We start from the raw sequence: 21730 nt of genomic DNA on the forward strand, positions 1-21730 counted from the left end.
GCTGGAGCGCTGGGGCTGAGGATACCTTTCTCACTCGCCTGATTAGACCTTAGCTGAGCCTCCTAACCTCTCCAGGCTCCCCTTCTCACTTGTGAATCGAGGAGCAATACTGATGGTGATGGAAATGATGCTTCTCTTTCAAGGAAGCCACAAGGATTCAATAAATTACCATCTACGGAACTGCTTCATCAGCCCTAGAGCACTCTGCAGATGTAAAGCATAAATGGGTCTACATATCGGGGACCATCTTACCACTGTGCCTGGGAGAATGTCACATGCAGAGGATGCACTCAAGAAGAATACATTTATAATGTCCTTTTAAGTTACATTTTAAAAGGCATGGTTATTTTTCTAGAGCAGGATATAAACATTAAAAAACATTTTTGTTTGTATCGCAGATCTCTTTGAACATCTGATAAAACCATGAACACTTTCTTCCTCAAAAAAAACAAAAACAAAAACAAAAACACCCCAGCAAACATAAACCATTCTAATGCACACATCCCATAACATTTTATTACGATTTCTGGGGGCTCACAGTTTCCTCTGACACTCAGCTTAAGAAAACGCCTGTGCTGGAGATTTTCAGGCTTCAGCTCTCTGAAATTTGGGAAAGAAATAGACTGTGTAGAAAAATGAATGCAGAAATGATGTGTAGCATTCGCCTGGGAAGAATTCTAGAGGGAAGGTCCCTGAGATTCTAACGTACTCAGACGAGGCTCTTGAAAAATTAGTTCGTGTCTGATGGTAGAGAGTCTATTTAAATGAACATGTGCTCAAGCTAAAGAACGGGATTTGCCCCATATATGTGGCCACCTTCAGCTCACTGAGGCTTTTGTGCAGAAAGTTGTGGTCGGATATCTGAATCCTCCGGTCTCCACAATGAGCTGCTATCTGGTAACGGCGGCGAGGTCTCGTTACCGCGGGCCGAGGCGCCTTCAGGACGCTCGGATGCTACTCAGAGCTCACTTTATCGGGGATCTGAGAGCCTCCTGCCAAAGGCCCTGGCTGTGTCCACCCGAGTCCATCTCCGGGGACTGGATTTTACCTCAAGCAACACGCTGTCTACGGTTTAGTGCTGTCTTTGAAAAGCAGGATTTCATTTTGGAGACAGGGATTCAGGACCAGGGCCAGATCAGCCGAGGTGGAACCGTAAAAATCCACACCACGATCAAGTCAAATCGAGGGAGACCACATCCAGAAATGAAAAAGGAAAATGAAAGAAAATAGCTGAGCAGGAAACGCAATGTCACGTGTTCTGCATCCAGCTGGGGCCTTGGATGGAAGAGCGTGGAAGGTATGCGCACCAAATGGTGCATAAAGCCAGCCAGGGAGCTTGCTTTTAAGCTCACAGCGCACTCCCTCACGTGCTCAGGTGGTTTATGGCATTTTGGTTATTGGATGTAAGGTCCCCCCCATGAGAGATGCCCGGGTCGCCCGCGTGACCAAGCCCACACTCACTGGGATTCCAAGAATCAGAGGCCTCCGGGAAGACAGATGGCAGGAGGCCTGCACCTTGGCTCCTGGGCCCCCAGCTAGATCAAGTGGCGCCGCGCAGGCAGCTGGAAGGCACCCACAGAGAGAAACCGAGCACCATGCTCAGAAAGCTCCACTCCATCTTTCACTCCGGGCCGCAGAGGAAGGCGGAGGTGGCCGAGAGCCCTTACTACGACTGTGCCAGCCCCGCGGTGAGGCTGATCCGCAGCAGCTCCATGTACGTGGTCGGGGACCACGGGGAGAAGTTCAGCGAGTCCTTAAAGAAATACAAAAGCGCCAGCAGCATGGACACCAGCCTGTACTACCTGCAGCAGGAGGGGGACCGGGCGTGGATGTACTCGCGCACCCAGGACTGCCTTCAGTACTTACAGGAGCTGCTGGCCTTGCGCAAAAAGTACCTGAGCAGCCTCAGCGACCTGAAGCCCAGCCGCGCCCCGGGCATCTCCTCCACCTCCTCGAAATCCTCCAGGGGAGGAAAGAAGTCCGCCTCCAAAGAAATAAAGGTAAGTGTCGCCGCCGAGAAGTAGAGTTGACGTGAGCGCTCTTCCGAGAGCCTCTGACGCGGGTTGCAGCCCTGGATCATCCACGCGCAGCGTAATTCATCTGCGCCTTTGGGCTGACAGCTCCGTCCACCTCAGACACTCTCCATCGCCGTCTCGCCAGCCTGGGAAGGATGGCTGGTCCCATGCTGAGTTTTCACGCGGAGACCACGGGAAGGAGCAGCTTCTGGCATCCACGTAGCAGCCTGTGGGGAGGACTCGGGCTTGGTGTCAGACAGACGGTTTGCAGGGCACATCTGTCACTTCCTGCCCACTTCCTGGGCGAGAGAATGCTTGTATGACCTTTGAGTGGCAGCACATGACTTCCCAACAAGTTCTTGTTATTTTTCTTATTACAGTCACCTCTAAACATCCCAGTGAAAAGTGAACGTCTGGAGGATTTGCTCTGTCTGTTCCGTGAGCCCGAGTATTGGGGGGACTCGGGCACAGCCTCAGAGTCTGTGAGTCGAAGGAGATTGAATGACAACTTTGCTGGGCACTGGAGGCTTCCAGCCCAGGCAGACAGAGCAGGAAATGAGTGAAAGAAAGAACTTGCCTTTATCTCATACTTATTACAGGGTTTGTACACATTACCTTTTCTTTTCTTTCTTTCTTTTTTTTTTTTTTTTTTTTTTGCGGTACGCGGGCCTCTCACTGTTGTGGCCTCTCCTGTTGCGGAGCACAGGCTCCGGACGTGCAGGCTCAGCGGCCATGGCTCACGGGCCCAGCCGCTCCACGGCACGTGGGATCCTCCCGGACCGGGGCACGAACCTGTGTCCCTTGCATCAGCAGGTGGACTCTCAACCACTGCGCCACCAGGGAAGCCCCACATTACCTTTTCTTGAGATAATTCCAATAATGAATAATGCCAGAAGGGAAGGGGGGAGAAAGTCCCTCTGTATCGCAGAAGAGCAAGCTGAGGCTCAGTGACCAGATTTTGCTAAGATCCCCAACTCACTGTTACTTATTCCTTTGTTTCCTCAATTAAAAAGAAAAAAATGAAGTTTGAGGCTATTTTTAAATTGCCATCAATTGTTCTCCTGATGACTGGGCTCTAAGGTGTTCAGAGCAGGCCTGTGTGGCCCAGCAATGCCCCCCCCCCAGAGTGTCCTGCAGGCCTGCAAGTCCCATTTACACTGAGTGACCTACTGGCCTGTTATCAGATCTCTAGGGCTTGGCCTCACCCAACTGGTTTCAACTGTCTGCATTTTATCCCAGGCGGGAGCAGTTTAAATAACCATTTGAACTCCAGAAGTAGGGCAGGGTTGGGGCCGATACAAAGCGTCTCACTCTTCGGTTCCAGTACTGTCCCTGTGACCAACCAGCTGTAGATTTGTGGGCCAGCCCCCCCTCCTTCGGGGCCACCTCCGATGACAGAGGGGGTTGCCGTGATTTCTGGACTTCCAGCTTGAGCATCCTGGGATTCTCGGTTCTGGTTAGATTCCCACCAGGCACTACATTTTCCTGCAAGATGGAGTCCTTTCTTGGTAGAACCTAGCGCTCTTCCTCCCAGCTCCATTCCTAGTTCAGCATCTGAAGACAGAGGGAGGGGTCAAAGGTAGAACACCAGCTCTGGCCCTGTAGGGATGGCTGTGAAGAGGGCCCAGGCATGATGCAGGGTAGAGATTTCCTCAGGAGATGTCTCTTACCACGGTGTAACCAGGAGAGAGGTTTTATGTTTGTTTGTTCTTATTTGAAGTATAGTAGATTTACAATAGTGTGTTTGTTTCAGGTATACACTGTAGTGATTCGGTATTTTTGCAGATTATATCCCATTATAGATTATCACGAGATAATAGGTATAATTCCCTGTGCTACACAGTAAATCCTTGTTGCATATCCATTTTATGTATCGTAGTCTGTCTCTCCCCTCTTCCCTCTCCCCTTTGGTAACCATAAATTTGTTTTCTGTATCTGTGAGTATGTTTCTGTTTAGCATATACATTCATTTGTATTATTTTTTAGATTCCACATATTAAGTGATAGCATATAGTATTTGTCTTTCTTTGTCTGATTTATTTCACTAAGTGTGGTATTCTCTAGGAGAAAAGGGACCCCTCCTACACCATTGGTAGGAATGTAAATTGGTGCAGCCACTGTGGAAAACAGTATGGAGGTTCCTAAAAAAACTAAAAATAGAACTACCAAATGATCCAACAAGCCAACTCCTGGGCATATATCTGAAAAACACGAAAACACTAATTCGAAAAGATACATGCACACCATTGTTCATAGCAGCATTATTTACAATAGCCAAGACATGGAAGCAACCCAAGTGTCCATCAACAGATGAGTGGATAAAGAAGATGTGAGATATATATATAATGGAATATTACTCAGCCATAAAAAAGAATGAAATACTGCCATTTGCAACAATGTGGATGGACCTAGAAAATATCATGCTTACTGAAATAAGTCAGGAAAGAGTTTTAAAATGGCTTTGAAGTTAGTCAGATGGCCTGAATTTTAGGTCTGTATTTAGCAGCTGTGTGCCTTTGTCAGGTTAAGTTTCTCTCTCTGGGTCTCTATTTCTGGAGCATACAAACAGAAATAAGAATATACCTTGTGGGGAGGAAGCAAGATCTGGCCTGTGACAGGACCTGGCACATACTAGGGAGTCCAGTGTTCACTGCTCTGAAATTTATGGTGCAGGAGGTGTACAGAAGCCCGGAGACAAGCTGCTCTCCTTCCCTACTGCTCCCAAAGAAAGAGCTGTCTGCTGGGCGTGCCTGAGAAACAGTGGGTGTGGTCTCCGTGGCTAGCAAGGTGGCCTTCCTGGCTCTCTGTGCATGGCAGGGGCAGGGGATCCGGAGAGGCCCTTCCTTCAGGAATGTCATCACCTTCCTGCATTGGTAGAAAATACTTGCTGATGTTCAGATTTAGGGCAAACTCTGTTCTTTTCCCTTGACCCCCTGTTATGTGCTGAATCTTGTCTCCCCCAAATCCTATATTTAAGTCCTAACACTCAGTCCTCAGAAAGTGACCTTATTTGTTTTTTTAAATAAATTTATTTATTTTTGGCTGCCTTGCATCTTCGTTGATGTGCACGGGCTTTCTTTAGTTGCGGCGAGCGGGGGCTACTCTTCGTTGCGGTGCGCGGGCTTCTCATTGTGGTGGTTTCTCTTGTTGCTGAGCACGGGCTCTAGGTGCGTGGGCTTCAGTAGTTGTGGCACACGGGCTCAGTAGTTGTGGCTCAAGGGCTCTAGAGCGCGGGCTCAGTAGTTGTGGCACACGGGCTCAGTAGTTGTGGCTCAAGGGCTCTAGAGCACGGGCTCAGTAGTTGTGGCACACGGGCTCAGTAGTTGTGGCTCAAGGGCTCTAGAGTGCAGGCTCAGCAGTTGTGGTGCATGGGCTTAGTTGCTCCTCAGCATGTGGGATCTTCCTGGACCAGGGCTCCAATCTGTGTCCCTTGCATTGGCAGGTGGATTCCCAACCACTGCGCCACCAGGGAAGCCCTATATAAATTTCTTTTAAAGAAAAATGTGTAACACTGGACACCTTTCAAATGGTTAAGTGCCAGACAATAATCAGAGTTCTTTAGATCAGAGCTTTCTGCGAGCTTTTCCAAATGATCATTTATATAAACCCGTAACAATTCATCCAAAAGTCTATTAAGCCCTAATTAATATATTTTTAGAACACTTTTTGAAAGTATATTAGTAGAACACTAGAAAATGAATTCCTTAAGAGGTCATGGAGGCTCTAAAAATACTTCATTTAGGAATCAGGAGGGTGGTTTTTTTGGGGGTTTTTTTTTGCGGTACGTGGGCCTCTCACTGTTGTGGCCTTTCCCATTGTGGAGCACAGGCTCCAGACGCGCAGGCCCAGCGGCTATGGCTCACGGGCCTAGCCACTCTGCGGCATGTGGGATCTTCCCGGACTGGGGCACGAACCCGTGTCCCCTGCATCGGCAGGCAGACTCTCAACCACTGCGCCACCAGGCAGCCCAGGAGAGTGTTTTTATAAAAGGTTTGACAATGATCTTTTATTTCTTAAAATATAATATCCTCTTAAATAAAATACTCATAAAAATTTAAAATTTACCATTTGAACCATTTTTTCAATGATAACGTCAGTGTACAATTCACTGACATTAAGGACAGTGTTGTATAGCCCACTACACCCATTCCCAGAACGTTTTCATCATCCTAGACAGAAGACAGTGGCTCCCCATTTCCCCTTCTCCCAACTCCTGGAAACCTGTATTCTACTTTCTGTCTCTATGAATTTGCCTATTCTAAGAACCTCATATAATTGGAATCATACAGTATCTGTCGTACTGTGACTGGCTTCTTTCTCTTAGCATAATGTTTTCAAGGTTCATCCATGTTGTAGCCTGTGTCAGAACTTCCTTCCTTTTTATGGTCCATGAGCTTGGGTTTTGATGGGACGTGAGGAGGAAAAGTTTGAGATTATGCTCTGACTTTGCCCGGAGTGCTCATCAGCATTTGGGGTCCTCACTGAGGATAGCTCCCCACGGTTTTAAAGCCAGATGAACAGGTAAACAGCCAGCAACCCTCTGTGAGAACTGGGCCACCTAAGTGGACCTGGGTGGACCACAGTGTCTGTGCTGCCAGAGAGGCAGTTTGGGGTTGGCTGCAGCGCCCCAAGGAACTCTCCCCAGAAGATTTGGGCTGACATTTGCCAAAGCCAGGGTTCCTGGTCACCCACCACAGCCAGAAGAAATTTCATTAATTCACCTGTGAATCATATAGTTCTGAGCAGCTTCGATCCCTGATATGTCTGCCTGGATGAACCAGCTGCAAAATGCACACCCCTCCCAGCACCAACCCCCCTCCCACCCCGCTCCAACTAAAGAATTCACCTGCTACAAGAATGATTTAAACAGAACCAGTGGAATTCTGGAGAATGCCTGCCAAAAGTGATTGATTTTTGTTTCAAGTAGTTTTGTTCTGATAATAGTTAACTTTCAGAACCAATTTTCTATCATTGGCCATTCAATCCTGGTTCATGAAATAAGACCAAGTCAACAGCAAATAGATTTTTTTTCTCCTCTGTGGTAGAAAGATCTGAATCCAATTCATCTAAAAAGATTCCATATATAAATTGCATATGCAATGGGAAGAAGGTTCTGAATCTGTTCCATACCACTGGGATTTATTTTTCAGATCTGTTGGGGGGACTCTCTGCAAACACAGGGATATCAAAGTGCAGGTTTTCTGTGAGCATCAGTTACTGGAGGTCTCTATCACTTGGCCTGTATCTGGTTGGCAGAGTTGAAGGGCAGTGAACATTCAATATGAGCTGCAAAGACTATTCTATTATGCTTGGCAGCACTCTCCAGAAGATGGCAGATGGTAAAATAATCATCGATAACACAGCATCCAATTCCTGCAGCCCCTCTCAGTCAGACCACAAGACAGGTAATTATATTCCCCAACCTACCTCCCAGACATGTGCCATTTGCTCAGCCTAGAAACAGTACAGTACTTCGGCTTTTTCCTCTCGACCACACCCCGCCCACCTGGCTAACTTCTTGTCTTTTAAGAGAGCAAAGAAAGCAAAGAAAGCACTGCCCCAGGAAGCCATTTCTCATGTCCACAATCTAATGCAGTGGATGTCCCCCCTCTCTGGGTGTGACCCTTATCTCAGCACCCAGCAGTCAGCACACAGCACCATAATTGTCTGTTCATTTGCTGTGTCTGCTACTGGCCGTGAGCTCATTGAGTGGGGCCACCATGTCTTATTTCTCTTTTTATCTCCAACCTCTAGTGCAGCTCCAGGCATATAGTAGATGCTCAATAAACTAATAACCCGAGAAGCTCCAATTTAAGAATGGAACTTTACAAAGTTTGATGAAGACCTGGAAAAGTAATAGGTCTGTGGTTTTCAGTGAGTGGAAAATTATCTTGTTTTTAATGGAGTAGAATATAGTTTGGGGATATTCATATGGAATGATCTTAATAATTAAAACATCCCACATGTAATGGATCAGAGTTTACCATCAAAAAGACACTTTTTTAGGTAAACATTGATTTCCGATTATTAAGTTACATTTGCTCATTAAATGAAATTTATAAAACACAGAAAAGTGTAAGGAAGAAAATAAAAATGATCTAGAATCCTATCTCCTATCATCCAGAGACAATCACTATAAAATATTTAAGTATATTTTCTTTCAATCATTTATTTCTTGTATAGTTGCAGATGTTATATTAGGGCTGCCAGGTAAAATAAAGGATGCCTATTTAAATTTGGATTTCAGATAAACGATAGATTTTTGTAGTATAATTATGTCCATATAATATTTGGTATCTATTTATACTAAAAATTTATTCACTGTTTATATAAAATTGAAATTTAACTGCCATTCTATATTTTTATTTGCTAAATTTGGCAACCCTAAAGTGTGTATATGCATAAATTTACTAAATTTGGCTCATACCATATGCTTTTTTTATAATTTATATTGTGGGTTCTTTTCTATCTCATTAACTAGTTTTTGAAAACTGAAAGTATTAATGGCAAAAAATTTAACAACTCACATTCTTTAAACAATTGTTAAACATTATAAATAAATTCATCTTACTCTGTCTACAAGGCATTTTTTAGCAGTGATTCCTAAAAGTGTGATTAATGGGCCAAAGGTGAAAGGCCGTTCATTTTTAAAGATTCTTCTACATATTGTTTTCCAGAAATATTTTATAATTTGCACTTTTATCAACAGTGAGTTAAAAAGCCCTTCTTCTTGCATTTTATCAGCACCAAGTAGTGTCATTAATTTTTAAAGCTTACTGATAATAATAGATTAACTGCATTGTTTTATGTACTTTTTTTGGATTATTGCTTAAGCAAAGAATGACCCTTTTATTTTATCAAACCAATGTGTACTTCTTGTTTAATGGATTGCCCATTCATGTCTTTATACATTTTTTGGCTCTACTAAATATTTTTATTTATTTATCTGGACTCATATTAAGGATGTGAGTACAGTGTCTGCCACACGTCTTAAAAGTATTTTCTCAAAGTTATGTATCTTTTTTTTTTTTTTTTGCGGTACGCGGGCCTCTCACTGTTGTGGCCTCTCCCGTTGCGGAGCACAGGCTCCGGACGCGCAGGCCCAGCGGCCATGGCTCACGGGCCCAGCCGCTCCGCGGCATGTGGGATCTTCCCGGACCCGGGCACGAACCCGCGTCCCCTGCATCGGCAGGCGGACTCTCAACCACTGCGCCACCAGGGAAGCCCATCTTTTAATTTTACTTAAGAGTACAATTTTATCATTACAAATACTATTGATTTTTATGTAGTCAAATATGTAGATTGTTGTCTTTGATACTTCTTTGCTTCGTGCTTAGAAAGTCCTTCTATGGCTCAAGGTCAGTTGCATATTTGCCATTTTTCTCCTTTTTTTATAGTTCCATTTTAAAAAACCCAACCCTCTTATCTATTCAGCAATTTATTTTTACATGTAGTGGGATATGAGAGTCCAACTGGAAATTTTCCCAAATAGAAAAGTTTCAACACCATTTATGGACAAATCCACCCCTTCTCTCATTGGACTGTGATGTTTCACGTATCAGGCGTGAAGATTTTTATACTATGTTTCAAGCATATTAATTCAGTTCTATTAGTTAGGCTTCGAACAGTTTGATAAATGGGAGCAGAAAACGTTCACCCAGTGTTGAACTAAAGTGAAATGGTCACTTAGGTGACATTTAAGGGGAGGAGTTACCAGGTCCTAGCAAAGGAAGCAACAGCCTTCAGATTATAAAGTGGGAGAAAAAAGACTAAGCCTCACACTGTGAGTCTGAAACCTCTAATACCAAAGACAAAAGACGCGCAGCTACGATTCCAAAATGATTGTAATGTTTAGCTACGAGAGGTACTACCCAAGTTTAGTTATACTACAGAGTGTGACAAACACTGTCCTTTCTTTTTATCTCTTTGGGCTGATTTTCTCAGCTCTATTGTCTATATCACTATTTTTTCCCTTCAGCTCTGACAAGTCTACCATTAGCGTATCTATTGAAAATTTGGATGTGGGTTATGTGTACATATGTATTTAAATTTCAGTGATTATACCTTTTCCCAAGTTATTTGTAGCTCAGATTTACAGTTCTCATTTCTTAAGCTCGTATTCTTTTATCACAAACCCCTATTCAATGATGGGTACACATTTCCTTAGGTGATGTATTATAAAAGGGATAAGATGGGACTTACCTGGTGGTCCAGTGGCTAAGACTCTGCACTCCCAGTACAGGGGGCCCAGGTTCAATCCCTGATCAGGGAACTAGATCCTGCATGCATGCCGCAGCAACTAAGTCCTGGCACAGCCAAAAAAAAAAAAAAAGAGAGATAAGTATTGCTTTGGACTTGATCTTGAATAGCCATTTCAAGGATGGCAGAAGGAAAGAGGATGTATTAGAGCTTTTAAGGTTTATCCTGAAAAGCTTCTTTTGAGGACATTAAATTGCTTGTGGATACATTTGAGCTGTTTTGCATTTCATTTCACCCAGCTGATTGATCCAAGGGAAAATGATCTCTCCAGTACAGACCAGTCCCACATTTGATCCTGGAAATTTCATCACAATGAACTGACATTTTGATTTCCAGGTACGATTAGCTCAAGACAGTATTATAAGACTCCATAAAAATAAGGAGTACAGAGTTCTCAAAATTTGCTAAGTTAAACCCAAAAGTATACATTAGCAACATGCAAACTGGTTGTAGAATATAAACATATGATAATGGCATGTATATAGCATACATTCATTCATTCAACAAATTACTCCGTGTCAAGCATTGAAATAGGTGTTCCACATTCATAGATGGAAAGCCAGTCCGCCTGCCCTGACGCAGCCCCTGAAGCTGCGACTCTCAGCATCACTGCCTGAACCACACTGGTGTGTTGGAAGAGAAGCAGGTAGAATTACAACAAGAATGTTGGAAGTTGGGTATATCCGACGACTTGTCTCACGTAGGTAGTGGCTGGCAGTGAGCGTGTATCCAAAGACAGTCTTATCTGTGAGTGCTATTTGCCAAAGCTATCTCATAGACGAGGTTAAGGATCACGGGTCTAGTGCGGGGCTCTGAGGGTATAATACAACGTTGCTGCCCACACAAGGCAGAATACGAGCATAGAAAAGACGTGTGTGGGTCTGTCTGCTGCAATGAGTGAAAGCTTCGGAAAGGAGGTGCCACGTGAGTGGCCCTCCGAAGAGGTGGCGGGGAGTGATGCCAGGAGGAGAAGGGGAGGAGGGGGCTAGATGTTTCGTGGTGGTCCTCTTGACGTCGGGTGGCTTTAGAATGTCCCCCTACCCTAACCTCTGACAAAATACTTCTGTTTACAACTGGAAGTTCATTTTGTAGCATCCGGATCTCTTTCAGACAAATACTGACAGATCCCAGAAGAAAGTAAACAGATTGGAGAAGCTCAAGTACCCCAAGGGCAGGTGAAACCAGGCAGGATGGGAGGTGATACGAAATGCAGATAAATAAACTGCCGCGGGGGACTCAAAAATTAAAATGAGAAATACGGTGGAGTTTGGTTTGGAAAGATGCAAGTGTTCTATCTGGGGAAAGTAATCCAAGACCCAGGCCAGTTGTGAGGGGTTGGGACGGGGAGGCTTGGAAAATGATAACCTTAAGGCCACTGAAGGTTAAAGGGGAGTCGGCAACGCAGTACAGATGGCTTTCAGAGAAAGCGCCTTCCCCTGGGGCTGCGGAAGGGCTGCTGGCGAAGGAACATGAGCCCTGCGAAACCCAGGTCTGAGCAGGTGCCACAGGAAGCAGCCTGCATTACACGCAGCCTTTCCAAAGTAGTTCAGTTCTGGGCTAGGAAAAAGTCAAGATGGGGGGTGGGGGGCGGGGGGGGGCGCGGGACGAGGCAGTCCACTTTTATTTAGAGTTCTGAGTTCAGAGAGGGAGAACTATTTGGGTCTCACCCAGGGGTGTTGATAACTGACGTCCCATTTTGTGCAACCCCTGCTTGGTAAAGTAGATTTTCTGTGATGTTAGCCTGAGCCCTGAACCCTGAGCCTCAGTTGTGCAGCTCTTATGGTAGTTGTCTTGGCTGGAGACCAAGAGAAGGTCGTAGTAGAGGCCAGAAAGGCCCATGGAAGCTGCGGGAAAGGCAGGAAAAGCCAGAATCAGCCTGAGTTTAAACTAGGACTTGAAAAGGTCCAGGGAGCCTGGACTTGTAGGTTAGCCTTGGTGTCACCAAACCAGGCTTGTTTGCCTGACTCACAGCAAGCCCGAACGCTGAGATGCCGAGATTTGCAGCAAAGAGAGGGTTTATTCACAAGGCAGCCAAACGAGGAGACAGAACAAATTCAAATCCACCTCCTGGAAGGCAAGGGGGCTCAGGTACCTGTGCGATAAAGAAGCAGGGCGGGTCTTCCCTGGTGGCGCAGTGGTTGAGAGTCCGCCTGCCGATGCAGGGGACACGGGTTCGTGCCCCGGTCCGGGAAGATCCCACGTGCCGCGGAGCGGCCTCCGCGGCTGGGCCCGTGAGCCATGGCCGCTGAGCCTGCGCGTCCGGAGCCTGTGCTCCACAACAGGAGAGGCCACAACAGTGAGAGGCCCCCGTACAGCAAAAAAAAAAAAAAAAAGGAGCAGGGCGGTCTGGGGTGTGGGGAACTAAGGAAAAGGTGGGGTAATTGTCGTTCTGTGCAGGTGTAACTAGCCTACAGGCCTCTGCACGTCCAAAAATGGAGGCACCCAGCACCATCTGAGGGCGGAGTTCTCAGCCCTCTGACGTCAAAACGGCACGGAGCAGACTCGCGCATGCCCGGTTGGAGGGTTGGTAGTCCTTTCCAGGCCTTAACGGGCTCAGCTGGAACTAGACACAGGTGATGCCAAGAAAACAACTCAGGCAAACACCTTGTTTAGGCTCCATGCTTCTTGGAGGACAGGCAAGTCTTGTAGCAACAATGAAAACAACCTTGATGCGGGAAGACAGGTTACAGGTGAAATGGATTTAACTGATGATTACCCACAGTTTCATTGGTACTCAGATAAATCATCACAAAATTCATCTGGAGACATTTAAAAGTATACTTTATAAAGTACAATAGATTTGTTAACCAAATCTTACTTAACTGACCTGCCAGATCACCTGATGCTTACCGTTCTCTCTGTAAAATGAGCTGAATCTTTACAATTAGAAGCCTATACTAGGGTATTATTGGCAAAGTGCAAAATGATGTATGTGTAAGCACTAATTGTAACAGCAAAAGATTTCAAACAACCCGAAGCTCTAACAATAGGGGACTGTAGTTCCTTCCTACAGTGTGTCTGTGTAGTGGAGAACTGTGCAGCTATTCAAAGGCAAGAGGAGGGTCTCTACTGCTGTGAAGTTATTCTTAGGATATACACCAAGTGAAGAAAGCAATTCACAGGGGGATATTGTATGCTGCCTTTTGTTTTTTTAAAGAGTGGATTAATACACATTTGCTTGTGTTTTCAAAAAGAAATGATGGAGAGAGAAACAAAAAACTTGATGTCTAGTCAAAATGAATACTAGCAGAGATGAATACCAAACATTACACCCAGGATGCAAACAAAACTGCATGAATACAAGCAGAGGAAATTGCCCTCCCCCGCAAGCCAGGAGGTGATTTAGGTCACGTTTGGGGACTGGGTGGGAAAGGTAGTTGCATGCCTATGAGTGGGATGCCCTCATACCTATAGCTAGTAAGGGGATGGGGCGGGGGGGGTCCCTTTACCTGGTCTCTATGTGCTGAGCAATGGGAAATACACAGGGATGTAAGGGTCCGGGCCCTGTAATCCAGGCACTTTGTCCTCTTTCTTCATTGACCTGTGTCCTATCCTCTTGGGTCCTGTCCCTTGTGTCCTTGTCTTCATGGAGACACTCCTGTCTGCTCTTGCAAATTCAGGGCATGAGACTGGTATTTAAGGCTTTCATCCTAAACCAGACCCCGAGGTGGGGAGCGCGGGCCCTCTTGCTCCCTTCCCTATGCCTGGATCCTTAGAGAGCAGAGGGTCTCAACTGCTCTGTATTAGAATCACCTGGTTATCTAAATTAATTGATCTGGGAAAGGGCCAGTGTAGAGATACTTTAAGAGCATCCATTGAGGGTCCAACCTCCAGCTGGGATTGGGCTCCACTGTGAGAACCGCCCAGACAGAGATGAGGGGGGAGTCATAACCATTCATAACCACCATCACCCCCAACTGGGTCCTCAGACTCCTTCAAGGGGTGGTGCTTTCATTTGCAGGGAAGGAAGGCAGAGCTAAGGAAGGAAGGAAAGCAATTGTTTCTTCATTTTCATTTATTTATGTTCCTCCCTCATTCCATGAAGGCCTTGGGTGAAACTGATGACGGTAATTGAGGCAAGTTGGGGAAAGCTCTCTTTGGGGATGAGACTTGGTCACACAGGTACATAGGGGTCGGCCACAAATAATGTCACCAATGTCTCACTCTCCAGCCACACCAGGATCCAAAAGCTCTTTTAACAGAAACAAGCTTTATAACGGTGATAATGTACTGAATGGTCCAGCAGAGCCCCGGATGTGAGGCCCCAAAGAGCAGACTCTTAAGTGCTGGCCAAGGAGCTTATCTGTCAGTGTCTGTGGCTGTGCCCAGGAAGGCAATCACTGCTAAGCACAGCAGAGAGGGTGAACTGTGCGGGAGTGTTGAGTCCCCAAGCTTGAAATTTTACAAACAAGAAACATGTTTGAATATTTGGAATAACCAACGAAATGTGCAGCTGAAAGGGTCTTTGTCCATTAGTTTTGATGGGCAGAGAGTACAATGGCTGAGGTGGTGATGTATATGCTGGTAATTTATTTTTTTATTTTGTAAATATTATCCTTGGAGGATAATTCTTTTTTTTTTTTTGCGGTACCCGGGCCTCTCACTGTTGTGGCCTCTCCCGTTGCGGAGCACAGGCTCCGGATGCGCAGGCTCAGCGGCCATGGCTCACGGGCCCAGCCACTCCGCGGCATATGGGATCCTCCCAGCCCGGGGCACGAACCCGTATCCCCTGCATCGGCAGGCGGACTCTCAACCACTGCGCCACCAGGGAGGCCCCGAGGATAATTCTTGAGGAGATTGGGGATATTTACAAGAGGCCACAGTCAAGGGCTTGTGTTAACCTAACTACTGGCAGTGTGCTCATTGCTGTTTTCTTAGCCTTTAATAGTTAAGACACCAAAGTTGACTCTTTTTTAAGCCTTTTTTTTTTTTTTTTTTTTTTTTGCAGTGCGCGGGCCTCTCACTGCTGTGGCTTCTCCCGTTGCGGAGCACAGGCGCCGGACACGCAGGCTCAGTGGCCATGGCTCACGGGCCCAGCCGCTCAGCGGCATGTGGGATCTTCCCGGACCGGGTCACGAACCCGCGTCCCCTGCATCGGCAGGCGGACTCTCAACCACTGCGCCACCAGGGAAGCCCCTCTTTTAAGCCTTTTAATAAATGAAAGCAATTGATCCAGGCTGCTCTGAGCTTCTGGCCAAAGTCTACTTCCTGGGGACACTGAGGAATGAACAGCTTAGATGAAATTATAGGGTGACCCAGATGGAAAAGAATATGGTGCCCATGAGCAAGGTTGAGACTCTTGCATTCAGCCAAACACTGATGGCAGTTGCTACTAGGGACTTAGTGATATCCCTTCCAGGTGGAGATGGGTTTTGAGATGGGAAAACCTACAGACCTTGCATTTCTATTAAATAATATTCAACCTTCCTTTGGGGCTCCGTCCAGAACATGTGGTTTTCTCGATTCTTTGTTTCTCTCTTCCACTTCACAAAAAAATTCTCTAAAATAATATGTGCCATCGTAGAATTAGATTAGGTACTGAGGACCATGGAGCCTGGAGGAGGGAAACAGCCCAGGAGAGGGTGGTCTTCCTGGAGAAAGAGCTGTCTCAGCCACATCTTGATGGTTGGATAGGAGTTGGCCAGATAAGGCATTCAAGGCAGAGGGACAGCAAGAGAAAACACAGGGAGAATAAAAGCGTTTGGACCTGCCTCCAGATATGAGCCTTCCTGTTATCTGCCTGCAGGAAGGATGCTGGTGGCCCAGGCTTCTGTGCTCATACAGACTTTCAACCAGCCCCTCAGTTTTTCATTCCAACCCTTGGTGTGCCTGGTGTTGCCAAGTCTGGAGCATTTCTGGTTCCAAGGGTCAAGCTGTCTCCCTTCTGAGCTGCTTCATCCACCCGTGGTTCTCTGGGAGGGTGGTCCCTCTGCTCTGTTACATCAATTCCCCTGTTTCAACTGCTTTCCATTTGGCAGGAGCTCTTGGAAATCTCTCTCTCACTGATGACCTCTCTCTTGTTCTCTTTGACACTGGGTTTCAACTTTCCCCCCGCCCACTTTCATTTTAGTGGGCTCTTTGAAGGGGGTGAGATAACTACATGTGAATAGTTTTCCACTTTTAACAGAAAAGGTTCAGTGTATGTTGTGGTTCTCTACATTTTTTCTCCAAGAATGCTCCTTACAAATATAAAAGGAAAAAATCCTCTATTTAAAAATGTTTCCTGGGAATTCCCTGGTGGTCCAGTGGTTAGGACTCTGTGCTTCCACTGCTGGGGGCACGGGTTCGCTCCCTGGTCCGGGGAACTGAGATCCTGCAAGCCGCGTGGCTTCCTAGTGGTACAAATGTTTCCTAGTGGTACAAAATGCATACATTTTACCAAAATCTTATGTGTATATAAAGATGTCATCCTTTAGTTTCCTAACATGCAAATCTGTAATTAAATCACTTTCATTTTTAATACCATCCCACTTTCAAAGTGCACACAAAAAATAAAAGAACTCTACATTTGGTCCAAATAGCCCAGGTTAACACATATTGTCTTTCTTTTTTCTCCCTGAGTTCTCTTATTTCCTAAATTTTTCAGGGAGCTTTTTATTAGTTCACATGCTGATTCTGTGCCTACATCATGAGTTCTCCATTGAAGTCCACCGTGGTGCTTGAACCTCTGTGATGCCAGTCGCTGGTGACTGACTGTGGGCTGCTGTGAAGAGAATGATGATGATGATGGTGATGATGGTGATGGAGATGATGGTGATGGTGATGAAAACATCATGAAGAATGAGTCAGGACAGAACCTGGAATCTAGTTAGGCTTTCTGTAGATTTTTTTTTTTAAACTAAAGATGTACGGAAAAACCTGAACAAACTTTTTGGCCAACCCAATATTATTCCTTACACTGTTTTGTCTTCAATTTATTCCATGATTGAACCGAAATTTGGCCACTTCAGGTACTGAAAACTCTTCTGGAGTATTTTACTTTCAACGTATCTCGTCCCCTCTTACCTGCTGTGAGCATCTCGTCGCCTACCTAAGGAACTGTACAATCTCCTAATTGGGTTTATCAGCAGGCAACAGGCCAAAGAAAGACAAATTATTTTGCCTAATGGTCCATAACAGTCCCTGACCAAGACAGAGGCAGATCTACCCACCCTTTCACTCCCCCTCCTGGAGATAATCCGAAATCCATTGACCTACAGCAAGTGTGGATCTGGAGTATCTACCTTCCTTTCAAGGGCACTTATTCAAATTTACCTGCAAATTCATAACTTCACATTGGTTTAGTTTCAGCAACATGTGGTCCTTTTCCATGGCACTTGTGTGTGGGTGCTCCAAGGCTGGCTCAGGCAGCTCTGCTTTCTCCTCTCTGCCCTTCATCTCTAGCAGAAAGCAACGCCCAAGAAGCACTTGCAGTTCAGCGCGGATGTGGCGGAGGCCATCGCCTTCTTTGACTCCATCATGGCAGAGCTGGATACGGAGAAGCGGCCGTGGGCTGCTGAGGCTGACCCGCAGAACGAAGACGTGGACTTCGATGGTGAGTGCCATCCCGGTGGCAGGAGGTGGGTGGAGTGGGGTCTCTGGAGTGGACTTTCTTTGATTAAATGGAAACTCACATCTGCAAGCCAAAGCCTGGCCCTGAGCTTGCTCTACCCCTTGGGGCCCTGGCTTTCGTCGTCGCCGCTGCCACTCCAGGCTACCCCTTAAATCCTCAGGCTGTATTCAGACAAAAACTCCTTCCCTGGGGTCCATTTTCCACAGCAGAGATGGGGTGGAATTTTCCCAGGAGGGAAAGCAATAGGGCAACAATTAAAGAAAGGGATGAGTTGGAGAGTTGTTAAATGGGTATAGAGTTACAGTTTTTTTTTAAACAGCTGTTGTGATTTTTTAATTTAATATAATTTAATTTAATTTTTTACTGAAATATAGTTGATTTACAATGTTGTATTAATTTCTGCTGTACAGCAAAGTGATTCAGTTATACACATGTATACATTCTTTTTATATTCTTTTCTATTTGTTTTATCTCACGTTATTGAATATAGTTCCGTGTGCTATACAGTAGGACCTTGTTTATCCATTCTATAAGTAGTAGTTTTCATCTGCCAACCCCAAACTCCTAATCCATCCCTCCCACACTCCATCCCCCTTGGCAACCACAAGTCTGTTTAGAGTTTCAGTTCTGCAAGATGAAAAAGTTCTGGAGATCTGTCACATAATGATGTGAATATACTCAACACTACTGAACTGTACACTACAAGATGGCAACATGGTACATTCTATGTTATGTGTCTTTTACCAGAATTGAAAAAAGAAGGAATAGACAAATTATATTTAAAAATTGGGCTTGTGACCCTACCTGAGCTAACTTGGCCCTGGGCAGCCCTGTCTGCTGGACCCGACTCTGACCCTTCACCCACTTTGTCACCCCTCTCCACCCCTCCCCCCAGCACTCCCCCTGTGGCCCTCATGGGCCACCACTCTGCGAGGATGTGTAGACAGGAGAGGGCCGGGGTGCTTGCTCAAGCCCAGTCTGGATCGTTGGAGAGGGAGTGAGATGAAGGCCGAGGGTGGTGTTTTTCTCCTTGCCAAGGTGTATCACTGGCTGTCTCCTGATGGAGAGCAAATAACAGCCACATTCATGAGTTGAACCCACTTTTAAATTCCATTACTCAACTGTCAGTTTCTCTCATCGTCGACTTGCCCCTCATGGTGTATTAATGATGATTTAATTTAGCGGTTACTGGCCCCTGGTTATTGAGGCAACAGCTTTTGGTACCAATACTAAATAATTTTTAATACTAAATATTAAATATTTTATTTCATGCTCAAAGATTACATTCTTGTGGTGTGTTTGTTGTTTTTCTAGCCCTGATGGACATGTATCTGTGAGATTTCGGTTCTCACTGGGTTCTGTGGAGTTTCACGGGAGGGGATTCCCACTCCCCAAGCTCACTGTACCCCACAGGGTAACTGGTCTGCCCCCCTCTCCCACTGCAGCCCCTGACAAAGAACAGCCCTCTCCTTCAGAGTCGGGCCTGGGAAATCCAGACATTGGTGAAAGGACAATGAAATCTACTGAGGACGCAAGTGTCATCGTCACAGTTATAATTTTTTTAATGGAAATGACTTCATGTTTTTTCTCTGATAGCCACAGTAACGTATGTTCACTGTAAATCAAATGAATCAAACAATACGCCAAAGTATAAAGAAGAAAGTAAAGAATTTGACCTGTAATTCTACCCCCTGGAGTTAATAATCACTGTTAACAGTTTGGTGTACGTCCTTTCAAAAAGGCTTTAAACACACACAGACTCACTTTATTACTCTTTTTCAACAAAAACAAGATCTCTGTGCTATTTTTCATCCACCCTTTTCACTTAACAATTTACAATACATCATGAGCGTCTTTCCAAGTCAGTAAATGTAGGTCTATGTGCTTGTCTTTAATGGACACACGCTAGTCCATTGTCTCCCCAAACGAAAACTGCAGAGTTGAACCATCCCCTTTGCTTGGCTCTCCGGGCCTTCCTAAGAATTTCCTCTCTTACGTACGTATGTATTGTGGGGTCTTACCTGGATTTGTCCTCTCCGTGGCCTTCTGCTCCCCCGCCCCCATGGTGAGTCCTCCTTTCCCGGGGGCCCTGCTTCTCTCTTCCAGTGGCCACCAGCTCCCGGGAGCATAGCCTGCACTCCAACTGGATCCTGCGGGTGCCCCGCCGATGCTCCGAGGACATCGCTGGGCACACGACAGCCGGCCAGTTCCGGAGGAGCACAGAGCGCAGGGCCTTCGGCACCCAGAAGAGGCTCGAAAGGCGCCCCATTTACTTGCCCAAGGCTGTGGAAGGGGCCTTCAGCACGTTGAAATTTAAGCCCAAAGCCTGCAAAAAAGAGTGAGTGCTCAGGTCACATAGCATAACCAAGGGGCTCTCATGTGCACCAGACTCTTGGGTGGCTTCTTAGGTGCCCTGAACCCCCATCTTACATGGAAAAATCATTCTTTTGTGTATGGGGGGAGGGAGGTCTTAGTTTAAAACATTTTTTGATAGTCTTATATTCACATTCTAGCTTGGTTCACCACTGTCCCCACCCCTAACTGCACCTTGAGCTCTGGACCTGCCTCTCCCTTCCTGGCCCACTTAGCCCTCATGCTCTGTCCATCCTCTTTCCCTCTTTCCCCCAAGTGCCACTGACACACTGTGTGCTGCAGATTTTTAATGAGACTTTGGGGTTGAGGAGGGCATAGCACCATGAGGGAAGCAACACTGAACCAATTAGATGGCCCTGCTGGAGAAAGGCATTGCCAGGCTCGGATGGACAACATCTCGCTGACCGGGCCCGACCTGGCCCTCCTGCCACCATCTCTTGGCCTCTCTCCCTACAGATCCTCCTCTCCCAAGACGAGATGCCACCTCTAACCCCCAAATCCCTGTGACTTACTCCTTCAGAAAAGTATGTGCGCTCCTGATCTGGACACCCTAGGCCATGCTGCAGGGAGCTCACCTCTCACAGCAGAAGGGCCTGTCTTGGCTCGTCCACCTGTCTTCCTCTGTTTCTACAAGAGCCATCCAACTCTGATGGGTTCAGGGCTTTTCTAAATGGCATTTTCCTCCCATAAAAATGGACTATGTACTGGACATATTAAAACCAGGACTCAACCCTCATCACCCGTCCTTCCCCTCCAAGGCCACATTGAGGTCCAGCTGAGGTCCACCCACAGCCCCCACGATGATACTGCTTTGTCCTCCATGAGGCCCAGGACTAGGGGAACATCCAATGGGCTCCGTCAGGATGACAAATCAGAGCATCCGTTCTCCGTGTGGCCAGCCAAGCCAGACTTAAACCCTTTGCCTCATTCCTCCCTTCCAGCCTGGTGAGCTCCAGACAGATCCTCTTCAACTTCTCGGGGGACGACACGGATGGGGACGCAGAGCTCTTTGCACTGGAGCCCCTGGCATCCCCGGGGGAGGACCACTACGAGACAGAGAACCCCAGAGGGCAGTGGCTGCTTCGGGAGAGACTCTGGGAACGAACAGTGCCCTGACTGCCTCAGCCCTGCAGCCTGGCTCGGGCTGGGTTCCCCCGAAGGCGTCTGCTTTCACTGCAGAAGGAGGTGTCTGGTAGAGTTAAACATGGAAATTGTCACAAAGTCAGGCCCAGGAGCACACTGCCTGCTGGTGCCCAGCCAGTGCCAAAGATACCTGTGGCCTCCTGGAGGGCCTGCCTTAGGGGCCTTCTGGAGCCTGGCTTTCCCAGCACGGGCGGGTTGGCTGGTCATTACAACCCTGCTGGTCTTCAAGAGCAGAAGGAACGGAAGGTCCAGGCTCACTCACTCCCGGCCTCCCCTGGCCTGTCCCTGGCTCTCCATGCATCTGTCCAGGTGGCTGCGAGCGTCCCACTTGGTACAGGAAACCAGGAAATTTGCCCATCATGGATCTCTGGGCCAAAGTTTTCAAAGA

At 46.5% G+C, this 21730-nt stretch overlaps 1 protein-coding gene across 1 annotated transcript; it reads left to right on the top strand.

Annotated features, from left to right (window-relative positions):
- Positions 1 to 1595: 1595 nt before the first annotated feature.
- On the top strand, positions 1596 to 21315 carry LOC308604999 (uncharacterized protein C13orf42; the record flags this gene model as incomplete). Its single annotated transcript, XM_081214666.1, has 4 exons — positions 1596 to 2000; positions 17661 to 17808; positions 19933 to 20164; positions 21141 to 21315. 4 exons carry the CDS (start codon positions 1596 to 1598, stop codon positions 21313 to 21315), a joined length of 960 nt encoding a protein of 319 aa, XP_081070792.1.
- Positions 21316 to 21730: the final 415 nt, after the last annotated feature.

Source organism: Mesoplodon bidens, assembly GCF_964165515.1.
Source record: "Mesoplodon bidens genome assembly, chromosome: 17".
In the NCBI taxonomy this organism is placed as follows: domain Eukaryota; kingdom Metazoa; phylum Chordata; class Mammalia; order Artiodactyla; family Ziphiidae; genus Mesoplodon; species Mesoplodon bidens.